A 19,003-nucleotide genomic window follows, 5' to 3' on the forward strand; every position below is an offset into this window, starting at 1 on the left:
TGATTGGTGATTTCACTTGTTGGTATATTCCAGCTATTAGTGGTTTGCCTGTGTATGATGGTAGTATATCCGCTGATTCGATTTGGCCTTCAGGAGTCAATGAGTTCTTTGGAGCTGAATGGGGAGAGCATACATTACCCTACGTACCACATGAGGTGTCTACATTTTTTACTCAGCAGTATACTGGACACAGTGTTAGCATTCATGATGTTGGTGATTCACCAACCATTCTTTCCTTTACCCAAGATCATGTTGATTGGGTGATCAAGGATTCAGGTGCTAATAGTATCTTACCTCTTGAGGTTTATGCTGTGTTGTTATACAATCACAGGGTTATGATCTATCTGTTTCAGCCTTCTGACATATCAGAGATCCAAAGATCAAGATTACTTCATTTTCACCTGGGTGATATAGTGATTGAGTTAGATTGGCCGAATCTATCATTATCATCGGTACAGATATTGCAGGGGTGGTATAGTGGTACAATGGTGTAGATATTACAGGAGTTGGTCAGAGGTATCTCAGACAGCGTGCAAGTTCTCACTTGGAATCCAAGGGGAGCATCCTTATGTATTACCTTTCATCAGGGAGCTAGGAGAAGAATTTGGATGTTATTATTTTGTGGTGGATATTGGCATATTGTCGAGCTCCCATTTTCACTTGACAGTAGAGACTCGCAATGTCACTCATGGAGTGAGACATTCATTCTGACTAAGGGTATTGGTACACAGGGCAGCAGCAGATGGCAGTTAGTGACCCTTAATGGTGAGCCTTGGGATCCTGGCATTCAGTTATTTGGCACATTGATTCCTCTTATATTGTTTCTCCATTCGAGATTTGAGATGATGCATGCCAGGGTACAACCACTGAGGAGTAGAATCGTCTTCTCAAGGCGAGTATGGGATCTTGGCATTTGGTTTCTACAGGTATGAGTGGATTGCTTGAGGACAAGCAATCTTTGAGAAGGGAGGCTTTGTAATGTCTCCTTTTTTCTGGGACATTATAATTCTATGTGCTAGCTCACTTCGCCTAGATTTCAGGGGCGGAAAGGTTCTTTACAGGATTCAGTTTGAAGTTTGGCCTAGGCATTTCTAGTTTCAGACCCATTGGAGCAGTTTTGGCAAGTTGTTTGGATACTTACTATTTTTAGTCAGTAAACAGAGCACAGTATTTTCGATACCTCAGTGTTGGTTTGGTAGCGTCTCGCCGAGAGCTTTCCAACGAGCTATTGCATGTGATTGTCTGAGTTCATTTGGTCAGCTATTTTAATGCCTGATAATTATATGGTTTCCTGACTAAGTGACTATTAAAGTCATTTAATTTGTCACTTTATTTTAAAAAGTTACTATGTTCACCTAAGTGACTAAAAGACGAAAAAGGTGTTTTATCCCACATTGCTTAAAAGAGCATGCATCACTTTGGGAAAAGTTATAAATGGACAACAAGCTCCACACGTGAGGATATATGAAGAATATAATATTCTAAACAAATATTAAATTTGGGGGCCAGAAATAGTTGCCGATTATTTCTTCAAGGACGCAAACCCTTGAAGAAGCATTTGAAGGTTGGACGCAAACCTAGCCTTCTTACATGTTTTATTTATATTTCCAATCTAACTGTTATTTCTATGTATAAAATTGGATTACTTGAATTATTGCATGTTATTGTATTGCTGTTGTATAATACAGGAACATAATTTGGGTGGATTGTTTTATTAATTCCTAGTGCATATATGTATTTCTGAATATTGGAGGAAATAAATGAACTTTTCTAAGTTTTCTTGTATTGAAATCTGCTGGTTATAAATCTATTAAAGTTCTGGAAATTGTATCAAGTATTGGTTTACTGTACGGTTTTAAATCTGCACTTTTAATATCAAGGGTTTTGGGAAAATATCCGGAAAGGGATATTACAAGTCTATCGCAGAGAAGGGGACATTACAACAAGATTGAGAATAAGCATCTCAAATGGAAATCTCATTTACTTTCTCTGGCAGGAAGAGTTCAAGTTGTTCAAAAACTTCTTGCTTCCCATGCTATATATTACTCTTCTTGGCTGTTTGCTAATTATCAGTTCAATAAGATGGAAAGGATTCTAAGGGACCTTTTGTGGTCTGATGGCTTGGGTAATGGGAAAGGCAGTGTTGCATTCCAAGAATGCTTGATGGTCTTTTATCAAAGATCTCAAGAGTCAAGGCGTTGCTCTTGCAGCCAAATGGATCCTTAGTGTACTGAGGGGAATGAACCTTGGAAATTTCTTATAAGGAATAATATTATAAATTCCAAGGTCAAGAAAGGTAAATATTGGAAGGACATTCCTTTTTGTGATATCTTGTTTGGGCAGTTTGATGTGAAAGTCTTTGGTTCCAAAATTTTTGCTTCCTTATGGAAGGCTTGGTCTCAGGTTAGGCAGGCTTGGTCTCAGGTTAGGCCCCTGCTCTGTTCTAGGGATGTTGTAGGTAGGTCACCTTCCTTTGCAGTTGCTGACAGATCTACATGGTGGGGGATGTATCTTAATGAAAAACCTCTTGCTCTTACCCAATGTTGTTCAGAGAAATCAAGGCATGAAAAGGGCTTAAGACTTATTAGGGACCTATTAGTAAGCAATCAGTTATGTGAGTGGGGAACTCTTAAACACAAATATAATATCCCGGTTACTCAAAAGAAAACTTATACTTTGATTTGCAAGGCATTTGGATCTTTGTTCCGTGTCAAGATTTTTGACTTTGTTCAATTCATGCAGCATCTGAAGTGGAATAATAGTACTTCTTTTCTGGATGGCTCCTCTAAAAATATTTATAATATGATTAAAGGTAATGATTATGTTCTTAATTGGATTAATCAGAGCTGGAATTTTAGTTGGTCAATCTCTAGATGGCACTTTATTCTTTACAGGCTTTGGCACTATCCTTGCGAGCCAAAAAAGTGTGTTTTAGATTGATTTTACTTCCTAAGAAGCTTGCAGTTGATAACAAGTTGGAGTCTTCAGGCATTGATTCTAGTCTTTGTTCATTTTGCAATCAGCCAGAGTCTTTTGAGCATTTGTTCTTTACATGTAAATTTGCTTATGAAATTTGGTCCATTTTTCTTGGGAAACCTCCTATATGGAATTGTAAAAATAATGTCTTGGCAAGAGATTTTAGTTGGTTTTGTTGAATGTTTCTCTTTGAGATTGAATAAGTTGTGGTCGTTCTTACCATGGAAACCCTTTGGTATCTTTGGAAAAGGAAAAATGAAGACATTTTTCAGCACGAAAGGAGGGAGCTTACTGGGTTTAATATTGAACTCACACATTTCAACATAATGTCACAGGTTTCAGCTGGTTTTGGAGATTCCCATAGACAAATTCATGACTCTAGTTCGTGAGGGAACAATGGTCCTTTTCAAGGAAGATGTTCACTCTATCAGATACTTTGACTCATTCTCTGACATGCTGAACATGAAAGAAAAGGAAAGACTGCACAATTTCATACAGGAAAACAATATGAACAGGAGCAGCTGGACTCATGATGCACAGTATGGACATACCATAGAAAGGCATGGTGATCAATCAACAGCCAATCATCAAGAAGTTAAAGAGGAAGAGATATCAGCTGTTACTAATCAGTTGGCAGCCACAGGGCTTCATTAGCAATTTTCGGGAGGCATATTGTACCCAGTGTTTTCTTGTTCACAGCTCTGTATTTTCCAGGACTGATTTTTTTGAGTAATTACGCTAATGTGCTTTTAGGAATTAGGGTGGTTGGCCATTTGCTCTTGATCTTTTGTCAGTGACTGTAATCTCAGTTTGATACTCTATTTTAATAGAAAAAAAAGTATGGATGTGAACTACGATATTTTTGAAGGCCCATCACGTTTGATAAATTATGGCTGACTGTTGACACTTGACATTATTATTTAATTTAATATATTGATTTTTTTTTTATGGTAATTTTTTATTATATAATAAATAAGATCATGTGTAATGCATTTTGAACTTAATTACTGCTACAAAGATATATATATATATATATATAGAGAGAGAGAGAGAGAGAGAGTTCTGATTTTTTTGTTTTTTTGTATGGCAAATTCAATCCAAAAAATAAATCGACAGAACCCTTGAACCTGAATCCAAACCTGTAACTTTGTGTAAATGCAAATCTAGTGTAGATGCCATTTCTTGATAGTAAAACTTGAAAACTCTTGAAATAAGCCACACATGTAAAGATCTTAAGAAAAATATCAATGCAGGAACCCCAACCATGTTAATAAAATGAGGTTGGCCATGTATACAGATGATGCCATTGCTGAGCTGAAATTCTGCATCCTGATTACCTTTCCTATTCCATAAATTATACACTTAGCAGTAGCCACAGGCATCCATGGGATTAGTTAATGGTATAGTTTTAGACCAAATTGAACACACTCAAACCTCCACATCCTATACAGTGCCAGGTTAATTAGGTATAGTGCACCATTCTCGCTAAGAAATCAATAAACTATAATTTACATTAAAAACAACCTCGCATTTTGGTTAAAAATACACATTTGAATTCTATATTCTATTCAGGTAAACTATAACCATATTTAAATTCAAAATAACATAAAATTTTAAAAAGGCAATCTGAAACCAGAACATAAATTAGATTATGTAACACATGCAATTCCCTGGAATGTAACAACCAAAATAAAAAGTCAGAATGCTCGTTAACTAATGTATTTGCAATAGGACATTTTCAAATCCAGCCAATCATTTAAAGTCAACCAAAAGAAACATCACTGAATCATTACCTTGACAGCTGCAAGAAGGCAGTCACCAAGCAAAGCACATTCTTCTGACTCCTGCTTGCCTGTAGCATAAATCTCATCTCCACATTGTTCTTTTACAATATCCAAACCTACAGCATTATCACAACATTGAGAACCAAATTCACCATCTAGACTGGCATTCATGCTGATATCTAAAGTTTGAAGACCCTTTAATTTTTTCTGTCTGTTGGACTGTTTCCCTTTCATAAGAGCTGTATCTTTGACAATATCCAAGTCCACTTGGCCATGAAAACAATCAGTTCCATCCTCGCCATTTGATTTGACATTCACTTTGGTATCTGAACTTCGAAGCCCCTTTAATTTTTTTTGCCTGTTAATCTGTTTCACTTTCATAGGTTCTGTCTCTTCATCAATGAACGTAAATGGATCTGCTAAATCATCGGAGCAATCACTTCTCTGATCTACTGACTTAACAGATTGCCGTGCACTTGTACCTTGTACATTGCCTGTACATGAAATAATTAATCTCTTAGCAGAAATAACCAAGAAACCAAATATCAAATCAATTTTTATTCAATGTTTCACCAGAAAAAGAACAGCTAACTGAACATGCATTAGAAAACTTACAAGAAGAAACTGAACCAGAAAAAGAACAACTAATTGAACAAGCATTAGAAAACTTACAAGAAGAAACTGAACCAGAAAGTGTCTTCTCAGTATTTATGGAGTTCCCAATGTTATTAGAAATCTTCCCTGTTCTACGATTCCCTCGCCTGTCATTAGGGGCAGATGCAAAAGAACGAACTTTTTTGCTTTCTGAAAGAATGCAAAAAGAAAGACATTGCTCAACAAGATGGCAGAGTAGAAGCGTTCTACAAATAAAACTTTAACCAAAATTACTGGGTGTTAGAAGATATGAACAACCATTATTTATCCATCTACAAAATTTATCAAACTATATTTGCTAACTTCAGACATATTATCGTTTGACTTTACACTGGGAAGATGAGTGAATTATAGACATTTCCAGTCTATAAATAATGAAAAAATTATTCAAAGCAAACAAATTAATGGATTTCAGTTTATGATAGATTTGAAAATGATTTTGTCAGGAAATGTTTAATGCAATGTTAAGAGTGGTTTAATTTTCTTGTACCGTAACGACGGAGAGCAAGGATTTCATTAGGATTGAAACAATTAAGGCTGCTAACAAGATGTGATTTACTATGGGAATATTAAGTGATTCCCCTTTGTTGAGATGCATATCATCCTACTGAGACCTTCACGCATCGGTGATAAGATAAAGCAACCCATAAGAGTTGAGAGTGTATTATAATTATATGCATAACATAGGGCAAGGGTTACAAAAAGGTTTTTATGTCCAGTAGAAGAAAGATCAAGCAACTAGATCAGTCGTTGGGCAAGGGTTACAAAAAGGTTTTTACGTCCAGTAGAAGAAAGATCAAGCAACTAGATCAGTCATTGGTCCCTGGTTAGCTAATCTATGAATAAGCATAATTCACCAAATAAATTTTTCCAAAGTAAGAAAAAAATTAGGAGTCATATTGACTTTAAAACTCACTTTCCAGTGTCCCATGTATAAAGAAGTCAATTCTGATTAGTTTAACAGAAATAAATACTTTTAATGCCTAGAAATGCAGCTGCAGAAATGCTTTGAATAGAAATACAAAAACACATGCATCCACACAGGCACATAAACATTAAAAACAAACCTCTTGGCCGGAAAATCTCCATGCAGAAAAAGCACAAGCGGCATTTCAGGAGAAGTTACAGAAATTCATAGTGGTCTTTGTTTCCTGACTAAGGTCTGATGTGCCTAAGAAATGGGTAGACATTTTTCTCCAGCTACTTGGTCCATTAATGAAGGGTGAATAATTATTTTCAGTTACCCACAAACTCTGTCTACCAATTATTACCTTCAATTATTTGCATATTCTTGGCGCAAAAATTATAATCATTTACCCCAAAAATTAAGTGATGAACTTAATCAGGTTTAGTCCTTCAGAGGTGCATATGAGCATGATCAGAAAACCTTCAGAGGTGCAAGAATCAAATGAAGAATGAAAGTTCTTATGACCCAGATAAGAATCAGAAACACCAACTTACATGTGATCAGGCAGATGGACATTGCTGACAAAAGAGGGGAAGATAGAATATGCATTTGTTTGTGCAGTGAGGATACTGGAGAGAATGGCAATTCATCATTTAAATGACCACCCACACTAAAAACTAGATTAGTTACAAATTGAAAAGAAAGAGCAAAAGAATTTATAATATTATATTAATGTCCACAAATGAACAACAATAAATCAAAGGAACTGCAATGAACATCAGGTGCAATACCAAAGAACTAGTGCAAAAGAGGACCTAGACTTAGAGCAAATACCATAAAGCCAAAAAAGCAGGAAAACAAAAATATAAATATCAGGGTTCACATAATAATAAGCAACACCCAGACTACTATAAGTAGATGTGCAACGGTAAGACCCCTAAACCAGTGGAAGCTGATGAGGACCACCTAAGCAGACGAATTTTGAGAAATTAGGGTCCGTTTGGTTCGTGGAATTTTAAAAACCGGGATTTCTACAAACCTTGGTTTAGCCAAATCAAGGTTTTGCAAATCTTCATTCCGATTTTGGAGATTTTACTTGAACTGTTTGTTTCACTCGGAAGATGCATGTGAAGACACATTTTTATGCTTAAGCTTGGAGTTGAAGGCAAATTTCAAAAAGTAGTCCAATCTATTGTTTTTACACTCCTTAAAAAACATAACCAGGTTTTGATTTTCAATTCCTGCTTGCTAGCAGGAAGTTGGAAAACCTGTTTTTGTGGCAAAATTGGAAGTCCGGTATGCTAATTCCATTTTGCCAATTTTGAAACAAAAGCAAAAAATTTTAAATCCAGACTTTGAAAAAGCCAATTCCTGTCATCTTCTAGGAACCAAACGGACCCTTAGGGAAATCTCTGATGAAAGCCACTAAGAGTGGATGCAGTATTTAAAAAGAGTCAACAATAATTTTTATATCACAATCCATACATATCTTAGAAAAATCAATGACTGATGTGACACCCACACAAGTCCATGTTGATAGCAAACTACAATCCTATTTGCTGCTCCGGTAGACAGTTTAGGACTAACAAGTATTGATAAAATCAGTTTTCACTCCCCTCTAAAACACTTATTCAAAATATTCAAATAAAACTGGCTGATGATCATTGGTTCTAATTCTGAGAGAGCAAACATTTTGAGAGAAGATTGACAGAGAACTTGCTTTTGACACATGCAAGAAAAATCAATTGTGTGAAAGATATTTCATGGTAGAACTTTGGAAGAAACTTTTATAAACATGACACATTCTGGATTTGACCTTACTTGTGCACTCCAAATCATCACAGTCAATCAACTGTATTGGAGACTTTAATTTAACTTCCATTCTGTATAAATGCCATTGCTCACCTTTGGACTAAAGTTTGGTTTACAAACACCAGGCAGCAGTTTAAAAGTGTCATCAAATTTGTTTTAGGATAATTTACCAATCACAAACCAGACTCTGCATTGCGATAGGCCTTCATGGGAACAGCATAGCATAGTTCCTCTCAGAGATAAACTAAGGCATAAGCTAACAGACCTATAGAGCTGCCATACATTTCATCAAAACGTCACATTTCAACTTATTTTGTGATTATATGCCTAAAATCATGTATAGGTGTATGGCTCCATCAAAAAGGACTTCGACTGTGATCAAGAAACCCCACAGACAGACAAAGACAGTATAAAAATTAATTAGCTTCTACCATAGGACATTAAAGGAAAAACAATGTGTGTACAAATGCATTGCAGGGTTCACTCCTTGGCCTACAAGATACAGGGCCGATTTGGCTCCAGATCTGGTTCACTTGTGGGTCTGGACTGGGTGCAAGAAAAAGGAAGCAGCTCGTCCTGAAAGAACACAAATCAAACTGTCATGAATTTTCATATTTTTCCTTGCTGTTGCAACATACCTATCTGCCTTTTCTGTAAATCACAAGTTCCCTCTGACCATCCCACCTGGAAAAACAGATGCGTTGGTGGGAGGCACTTCAGGAAAGTCAACAGCTGTTGTGTTGGTGGGAGGCGGCAGGATGGAGTTGATATCAAGGAACTGAAATTGAAATGGTTGCACAGCTGAACTGGATTAATGAGCCATGAGCCTACGCTGTTTGCTATTTCAATCAATTAAAACATTTTGTCTGGAAAGGAGAAAAGCAGCATGGAGGAAGTCATTGCTGCTGTCCAGGCCGCCAATGCTCACAAATCTGTCACTGAATTGCCAGACGTGTAGAAAGATTTATGCAGAAGATGGGTTGGTCGCATATATTATTTTGTGTTGTATTATAGTTTTGCTAAGTTACCAGATTCTCTCCAGCAACTCTCAAAGTCTGGTTCAATTCTGCACAAAGTCTGGTCCTTGTCAAATTCTCCCCAAGCTCACATATAGAGCCACAAATTCGCTGCAAATTCTGTCAAAGGAATATGGACAGAATTTCGGGCGAATTTTGAAGAATTTGCTGCCCAGTGGCTGAACCTGAGTTGATTTTGGTCTCAAAACAAATTTTTTTAAACTTTTTTTAAGTGCATTTTTTTGCCTAATTTGGTGAATTATATCCTTCCAACCCTAAAAGTGACCACTAAAAAGGCCATAAAAGATGGTATGTATGTCATTTATACATTTGTGAGTGAAATTCAAAACTTTCTTATAGAGGAAATCCAAATTGACAATTGATGAAGTCCAAACTGATGATTATAAAGGAATTTCTTTAAAAAAACAATGATATATTCTTTGAATCCAGTACTTAAAATCGGAATCTCAACTTTTGATCTAGCTTGGTTAGAAATCCTCTAACCAATATAAAAAGTTTCAGATAACTGCACTTATCTTTTGATGATTCCTTTCATTCTCAAACTGTCCCTTGAATGGAAATATGTTGCATGCAACCAACCAAGCGTATGATGTTGTATGTATGGCTAAATGATGCAATTAGTATCCTATTGAAATGAAACATAGATATGGTGATGTATTTTGCTATGTTGCTTTACTATTAGGAGAGTGGTGTATGGACTTATTTGTTGTTGCATACACACACACATATAATTTTGTTTAAACCATATGTTTTGGTACGGACAAACCCAAAATGAATCTGAACCCAACACAAAAAATGTTTGGACAAATTTCGAACCTGAATCTCGAAGACGCATCCGTACCAAGATCCGAACTGGCAACTTAGTATTCTTTTATGATATTATAATTATTTTTTATTAGTTTTAATATTATATATATATATATATATATATATATATATAATACATTTTATTATTTAAATTTTTACTGAAGGAAGGCTCACTTCCTTACAACAACAAAAAAAACTTTCTTTCCAGGCTACTAAGCTATGATACCATGTAAAATTTTGCAGCTATAGCTGAATACATCTAGCTACGAATTGAAAAATAATTCTTGCAAAAATGGTTTTAATCTTTTTCTAGCTAGCTCTATTTTGTTGCAGCAGTAGCTGCAAAATTTTGCCTTTGCCATTTGCCCATTGGTCAAGTAGTATCGTTGGCAGCATTGGTGTAGATTGATCCTTATCATCTCAAAGAATGTTGAATGAGAGAGGGCAAGAGGAGAGAGAGGGAGGTAGGGAGAGAGGGGAGAGAGAAAGAGAGAGAGTGAATACTCTTGTATCAAGCACAATGTGATCTATTTATACAAAAGATGGTTCGGCCGCATATATATTTTGTCGTACTATAGTTTTATTATCATGCACCTCCTTCATCCCCTTCATTAGTCGAGTCTCTGTTACCCACCTTTTGTTGGCTAACCATTCCTTCCTTAGTCTCAACTTTTTGGCCCCTCTCCCCACCCCCCGTCTGCCCCCTCCCTTGCCCCTCTGCGTTGCCCTTGTCTACTTACAACATCTTTTCTTTCGTTGATGCCAATTGTGACCTCTTTATCACCCACCCTAAATGCTCTCTGTGTCCTTTCCTCCACAAACCTGTCCTATGCTTCCACGATGTTCGACCTCATCTCCATGGCAATCTGAGAGTCCGTCGTCCCCCTCCTTCCCACATTTCTCCACCCCTCTCATTGCTTATCCCTTTCGTCCAACTGCTGTCCCCAAAATCATTGGTTCTATGACAATCAAAAGTCCTTTCACTGCCTTGTTCACTCCACCTTCACAGATCGAGATCCTTCCTTTCACCACCTTGTTCGCTCCACCTTCACCGATCGAGATCCTTCCTTTCCCCAAGTTAGGCTCTCCTATTGTAGCTTCCTTCGTTGGAAGAAGCATCTCTTCTACCTTGAGCAATGCAGGTTTCTAAACTCTTCCCTTTTGACCTCCCCGAAGCACTTTTGGTGCATGTTTTTCCCCTGCCACCCCACTTTCCCCATTGACATGGATTTCAACCTTCATCACCCTTAACGACATTCGTGGTCAGCCTTCCCTTTGCTATACCCCTCCCCCCCATTACCACCTCTTTACCATATCCACCATTTTGGAGGCCATTAGAGCCATGAGTTGTAGCAACACTGCTGATGAGGAAAGGTTCCAAGCGGAGCTCTTCAAATCGAGGATCTTTGTTCTTGGATTGTCTCTTGTTGCTCTCTTCAATGAAGTGATCTATATTGGTTTTCCATCGCCTAGGTCTCATCATATTATTCACTTGATCCACAAGTATAGGTCGGCCTCTAATCCAAGTAACTACAGGACCATTATGTTCGGACACACCTTTGCCATACTCTATGCCACAATTTTGCACATTATTCTCGTGAGAAAGCTAGACAGATTTGGTTGCAAGGCCAGAGGCTAAGCTAGCTTAGAGTGGATTTTCAAATTACCAATCATATTCTCACCCTTAGGGCCATTATTAAGGAGGCTTGGCACCACTCGACAAAAGTCTACTGCTACTTTGTGGACTTTCGCAAGGCCTTTGATTATGTTCTCCGCTCGGCATTATTTCAACAACTCGGAGATATTGGAGTTTCTGAGGTTCTGCTCATGGCCATCATGAGACTTTATGAGAGGGTTGTTGGTAGTCTCACAACTCCTCTTGGCTTCTCCGATTTCATCTAGAGTTCTATTAGGGTCAAGCAGGGCTACCTACTTTCTCCTAGGTTGTTTGGTATATACATTGATGAGTTTGAGACTCATCTGAGGAGCTTCTTGCTTCTCGAGGATTGGTGTTTACCTTCATCAAGTCCTGATATCCATCCTTCTTTTTACTGATGACATGGTGCTACTTGCCTTCACCCTAGATGGATTACAACGTTTTTTTGGATGGTCTGGCCTCCTTTTGTGATTATCAGCAACTCGTGGTCAACCTAGGCAAGACCTGGGTCATGGTTTTCAACTGCTTGAAAACCTCACATCTCTACTTCTTAAGAGAGACTAGGATCGAGATGACCTCCAACTACACCTATTTGGGCATCTAGTTTTCTGGGCCACGTTTCAGTTTGAGAGAAACCATGACGTCGCAGGTCAATAAGGGGTTGGATTCACTTGCCTTGCTTGAGAGGCAGTGCTTCTCCAAGATACCACGTCTAAGATGTCTATCTTAGACTCCTTGGTTAAACCTACTGTCCTTTATGGCTCGACCGTCTAGCAGCCCTCCCTGTTGGCTACTGACTAGGCTTCAATAGAGAGGGTTCGAATTCTTCTTTAACACTTTATCAGTTGTCAACTGACGACGCCTACTAGTATAATCTTGGTTGAGTTCAGTGCTCATCTTTGCATGATCTTTAATTTGGTCTAGTTACTTTAGAGACTCGAAGGTTTTACACTTTGTTGATGGAAAATACAATTATTCCTACTTGCCCTATTGTTCCCCATCTTCAATTGCAACCTCTGACCCCACTAGTCGTGCTCGGTGTTGGTATGCTCAAGCCTCCAGTCTCCTTAGCTATGTGGGTATCGATATTAATCGCCTTCCTCCCTTTTAGTACTCCCTTGACACTTTTTCTCATCTCCTCCCCCCTCAACAAACATTGAATGAGATTACCAGGATGGACATATACAAGAGGTTTATTCAAGTGATCTAGGTCGACCCGCTGGGGGCCTTTGCCCACGTATGGTCTTCTATGGGGAGCACTTTATTGACGTTTAGGATGGCATCGTTGTTCAACCATACTACTCTTCCTAATGTTGGCCCCATGCATTACGTATCCAATAAGGCTCTTTGACAGTTGGCTCTCACCGGCTCCGTATCCAAACAGATCACCAAGCTAGCAGAGATAAATGGATTTGTCAATGTTGTGACATGAGTGTGGCTAAGACTGAGATCCATTTCATATTCTATTGTCCATTCTACTACAAGACTCGAGGGAGTTTCCACTTCTTATTCAGGAAGTGCACGTCTCTCTCCTCCTTCAAGTATGATGATAAGCGATGCCTTGCTCTCTATCGCCAGGAGGCTTTCTGTCTTTGGGATCTCTCTATTGGAGTTATCCCCCTCTAGGTATGCACCCCTTCACTAGCTTATCACTTCCTTCATCACTTCGGTTACCTCTCCTAGAGCTACCAAACGAGCTGGGGACCCATTCACTACTACTCACACCAGATCGGTGAGGCCACAGAGGTCATATGCACGTACACCATCAATGACAATGACCATTTTCTCTCCAATGACGCGCTCGGACTTCTCCACAGACGGACAATTTTCCTTCGATTTTGAGCTACTTTTTGATGACTAGAAACCATTAGTTGTTTTACGGTTTTGTAGTGTCTCTTGTGTGGTTGTTTTTGTTTGTTTGCTTCTTGCTTTGTTTACTTCCTTTCTCTCGGACACTGTTTGGTGGTCCTATTACCTCCTGACCTCTATTTGTATCTTCAATCCCTTCAGCCCGTTTGTGGTCTCTTGTTGGACATTTAAAAATTATCTCATCCATAGAATTTTATTTTAGTTGTACTTCTGCTTTCTTCTCTGTTTTTTATTTATGCAAGTATTATTTCTCCATTGGTAGCTAGATATATGTAGCTATAGCTGCAAAATTCTACATGTATCAAGCAAAATTCTTAGAGAGATAGAATTTCATTCTTGCTCACAAAAAAAGTGTCAGCATAACTTGTAATCTGCAGTTATTTACAATGCATTGTCCGTTATTTATGGTAAGACCGCCACAAAAAGTAAGATGTAAGAGATGATGTAGCCCTCCATAATGTGCAATCAATTGTAGATGCTTGAAACTAGATGCAGAAGGTGGTCCATGATCTTTGAACAACATTCCTCCCCTTAAGGAAGAAACAACAACTTTCTTCCCTAATCTCAAAAGAGTGTGTAGGAAGAAAGCTTCAAATGTATGATGTCTTTGAAAACTACTCCATGGTCTCTATGCTGATCTTGAAACTTGTCATAATCAAATTGGACATTGCTGAAAAGGACAAGCTAGAATCTCCTAGAAACTGATATAGAACAAAATCAAGAGACTTGTGTATCTCCTCAGAAGGCAAATAAATCACCTCAGATACTTGCAGAAATAAAAAGTACTATTGAAATAAAATTCTATTGATCAACATTGTGCTTGATACAAGGATTACAATTAATATAAAAAGGAGAGCAGAAATTATGTAATAAATGCATGAAATTCTTGAAGAGAAAGAAACAAGTATTAATTTTCTTTAATAACTTTATTTATTTATTATTCATTATTCAATATTCATTATATAGGCGTGCTCCCTATTGCGATACAAGGCTGGGTCGAGGGATAGCGCCCCCGCCGCCAAAACCAAATTAGCACTCTCAAACCCACACAAAAGTCCATGGAGCACACCATTTTTGTCATTTTCCTCTGATTCCACACTCTTTTTGGCAACTGCTTATGTTTTACTACCTGTTTCTATCTTTCCCTTCCCTTTGGCATCATGCGTTACCCATTCTGAACTGTTTCAATCTATCATCGTCTTTTTCTTTTTTTTCTCTTTTTTTAGAAAACCTCCTATCACCCTTCTTATGCGCTGCCAATGTCCAACTACACCAAGGATTGCTCCTATCATAGTCGTATCATCTTCCTGCTACCGTACAGCCTCTCAACTCCTTCCTTATTCTTACTGTATTAGCTGCTCATACGGTGGAATCAACCCCTTCACTCACATAGCCCTTCATGAATTCGCAACTCTTCTGCCAATAGAAATCGATGTATACTAGTACCATAGATCTGTTTTCTAGCCAGTGTTATGCTTGTGCTGCCGTACTTGACGAATTGTCGTGCCTGGAGGGCTTCCCAACGTACAGACATTCTGCTCCTTTATCATTCTCCATAAACCTTGATATAGACAGACGGTGACTTCCCTTGATAACTAAGAATGTCATACGGTACCTACAGAAGGACTTTATATTTCCATACAATGCCTCTAGGCAAACTACATGCTGCCGTACGATGCCTCAAGATGCTAGCATTCATTAGACCTGGTGTACAGCGCTCTGTTCCCCCAACGATGTCTGCCAAATAGTATCTGATAGTGTCATACTGCCAGACGCTTCAACCTATGCAATAAAAGGTCTGTACAACCCTTTTTATGACTCCTCATGTGCTCACCATTATCGTACGGTCAAGTACTTGCCTTACCGTACGGAGGCATGGTTGTTCCTTCATTCGTACGGTTGCATGAAAAGGATGTCGTATAGTGGTGTCCAAAACATCGTACGGTATACTCACTTCACACCGTACAATGTCTTCAAAGTGTCGTACGGTGACTTTAGTTATGATTTTTCTTTTTTAACTTTTTTTGTTTTGCTTTTCTTTTTTCTTTTTTCAAATATTCAAAAAAAATCAATTCTCCTTTCGAGTTTCGTCCTCCAACGAGGAGGTCGTTCTAGCATGGTACATCTTTAGCTTTGAGTTGTTGACTACCTCAAGTATTTCTTGTACGTCTAATGTCCACAACTTTATTGCTCCATTGTCGCCAACTTCCTAGATCTGACATGGCCCGACCCATTTAACTTTAAACTTGCCTGGTTTGATCTCGTTCCGGCCGTCATACTTCAACACCCACTATCTTAGCTGGAACTTGTTCAATTTCAAGTTTTTATCATGCCATGCTTTGCGCCTGTTCTGTGTCACCTCCATGGCCCATTGTGCCTGCAATCATCGCTCATCAAGTTTATTTAAGTTACACGATCTCTCCCTCCAGTTTTCCATATCGCCCAATTTGTTCCCGAAGCTTGGTACCATGGATTCTGTTGGCTGCCCCTCCTTGCTGTCAATAACTATATTCTTGATTTTAGAACCTTCACTCAATACTAAAGCTTTTATTAAACCCTTCCTTTTTGTTTCCTACGCAGATGGTACGATGTGTTTTCCTTGTTGTCGACACCTTTCTACTAATTTCGTGGTTTGATATAACATTTTCTTTCCGCGCGGTCCATTCACTGTGTTCAATAAGGTGGGATCTTTCCTTTTTCTAGGTTCGTACTGTATATTCTTCCCTTTAGCTTCAGCCATAATTGCATTTCTTCTTTCGCACCTTTGTCGACTCTTAACTTATTACAGCTCGAAAAGAGCTCGTAATCCTTCATCTGCTAGTGGATAAGGTCGTTCACCGAATCTAAATCATCGTCCGTCGATCCACCTTCCAACCATAGGACTCCTTCCTCATTAGGTTCCAATCGCTGCTTTCCTTCTTCAAAATTGCCAAAGCTGCAGACTTTCCCACTGACCCTCCCAGAATTGCCAAAACTGCTGACCAAAGAGCATCACAAAATCATCCAACCTAATGTTGGATAACAGAACAGCTGCAGAACCCTCCAAATTGCGGAATGCAATGCCCCGAAATGGACTGCAAAATACCATGATTTGAAGAGTATAAAGCATGGTTTTTTGAGGAAATTACACAAACTTTGCATATTACAGAAACTAGAAACATTTTTTCAGGAGAACAAATGACCAAAACCAAACACGATTTTTGAGGTGAATAACGATCAAAACCAAACAGAAGCAGAGATACGGATCAGAAAACCCAACTGATTGAGGGAAAAAGTCGTGGAAAACCTCCAGATAATTTGAGAAAAAAATTATTAAAAAACTCCCGATAAATTTTTAGTAGAATTATTAAAATCCACCACAATTGTTTGAGGGCAAAAAATGATTAAACCCATCAGATAATTGTTTTATGTTAAAAAATTATAAAAAGCTCCAGAATGTTCTGGATTTAGAAACCTAGAATTTTTTCTATAAGAGAAAAAAAATATATATAAAACTCAAGTACTGACCACAGAAATCACAGGATTAAGAAAACATTGAAATTGCAGCACCAGAAGCCACTTGACCACTAGAGACCATGCAGAAAATGTACTGACTTGATAAAAAAATATTCGCGGAGAGGAAAAAAAAAACTAAAAATAGAGGATCGCAAATCTTTAAAAAGAACTGGCACTGGTTTGATAGAGATGGAAAAAAAAATATGCTGAAAATAATCTAACATGGGCACTTGCAGATTGGATAGGGAAACAAAAATGGAGACTCAAACCTACCCCCAACAAAATATATGCGGACCTTTCAACACTGACTGGCAATAATATTTTTCTTTTGCGATTGTTCACACAAAACAAACCACAGGTGGACATGGCCAAGAAATTTTGTTTGTCTTCCCAGAAAGTATCACTGGTTGGGAGGGTAGCACAAAGCACTGAGTTGCAGAAAAAGACAACAAAAAACAAAAATCTGGAACTTGGCAGAAAAAGAACCCCTAGTAGATAGCCAGAAGAAAGGCTCCACTTCAATATGCTGGTCGGGCAGTATAATGGACGATGACATCACAAAAGGGATCAGAAAACTGTGTTTGTTTTATATGTCTAAAAATTCTGAAAGCGGCCTACAAAATAATCAATCCCACTAACTGCCAAAAATCACACAAAGCACGGAAACCTGCCAAAATTGCAGGTCTTTTAAAGATTTAAAAACTACCGCTAACTGCCAAAACAAAGCTGAGCTGGACACAGAAATCACTGAAGAGGTGGGGGTCAAAATTGAATAAAATTTGAAAGGTGAAAATAAATTTTGAAACTTTCACCACAAAAATTCATAATCCTAGATCCTCCGTGAGAGTCATACCAAGATCTGCACCCTCTCTGATACCATGAAATTATTAAATAAAACTGAAAGAACAGAGGAATCAGAATTAATATTGCATTACCAACGGACTCTTAAATAGAGTTTATACATGCTAATAATAGCATGAACAAAAAAGCAAGATTGTCTTTGATGGGTGGATATTTTGCAATTGACGGTTTTGAGAAAATCCAGTCGCAAAATAGGTAGACCTGCCACAACATATGAGACCAAGTCTCTCTTGCATTAAAGGGAAGGCTCCCCCTTCTCACCATTCCTTGGATCAACTCAAACTAAGCAAGAAGTTGAGAGATTTTGTAAGAGGTGTTACCAATATTCTTTCCTCTTTAACTTCCAGGAAAGAATCCACTTACCCATGGAGCGAGTAATGGGCAGATGAAATCTCTAACTATAGATGAAATCTCTAACTATACTTCTATCTAGTAGCTGGAAACGGTGATACCAATAAACCAACACCAACTCAAAGGCTGACTAAAAGCGTACCAGTTTGGCTCTAAGTTATCTTTGTCTAATTTATAAGAAAAACCACTACCATTGAGGAGCAAAGACTTCCAAAAGTAAATGATCTCTATTCTATACAAAAAACCTCTACCATTGGGGCACAAAGACTTCTAGAAGTAGAGAAATTCTAACTATTTTTCGTGAATTTGAGATGGTAACACAAGCTACAATCAAAGCTTCTAGTCTATGTATTACCACAACTGCTCTCAGTCAAAGCTTCAACTCCGATTGCTTTTTAACTCACTACACTCTATTATTGAACACACAATAACATGAATCAAAGACAATAGACAAAAATTACAGTCAAAGCTTCTAATTTGCTCTATCACAATTGCTTCCAGTCAAAGCTTCGAATTCAATTGCTTCTTTTATTCACTTTTTCTCAAATTCATACTATATAATCAAAGTTATGCTTGCACAAGTCTAGCAAAGCTTTCTTGCATAAAACAAAAGATGATTTTTACAATGAGGGGGCACTCCTTTATATAGGCAAAGGAGTTGAGCAAAAAGAGGAAAAAGTGGGAGCAACTCAACCAACTTTGACCTGGTCTAACTAATAAGAGAAATATTGGATTACATGTCATTACACATGTAAATCGTATTACATGTAATTACACAATTTTCTGCAATACA

The 19,003-nt window shown here is 37.9% G+C and overlaps 1 protein-coding gene across 1 annotated transcript in view; it reads right to left on the reverse strand.

Annotated features, from left to right (window-relative positions):
- The window catches only part of LOC149570932 (WAPL (Wings apart-like protein regulation of heterochromatin) protein), a 147,508-nt gene that overhangs the window by 43,816 nt on the left and 84,689 nt on the right, over nt 1-19,003 (reverse strand). The window contains exons 8-9 of the mRNA XM_089812481.1: nt 5,433-5,564; nt 4,770-5,254 (exon numbers count right to left, since the gene is read on the reverse strand). Of these exons, the coding sequence (XP_089668607.1) occupies nt 4,770-5,254; nt 5,433-5,564 (617 nt within the window). The remainder of the gene's footprint in view (nt 1-4,769; nt 5,255-5,432; nt 5,565-19,003) is intronic.

This window comes from Cupressus sempervirens, chromosome 2, assembly GCF_028749045.1.
Source record: "Cupressus sempervirens isolate cs-2001-9-10 chromosome 2, ASM2874904v1, whole genome shotgun sequence".
Lineage (NCBI taxonomy): Eukaryota > Viridiplantae > Streptophyta > Pinopsida > Cupressales > Cupressaceae > Cupressus > Cupressus sempervirens.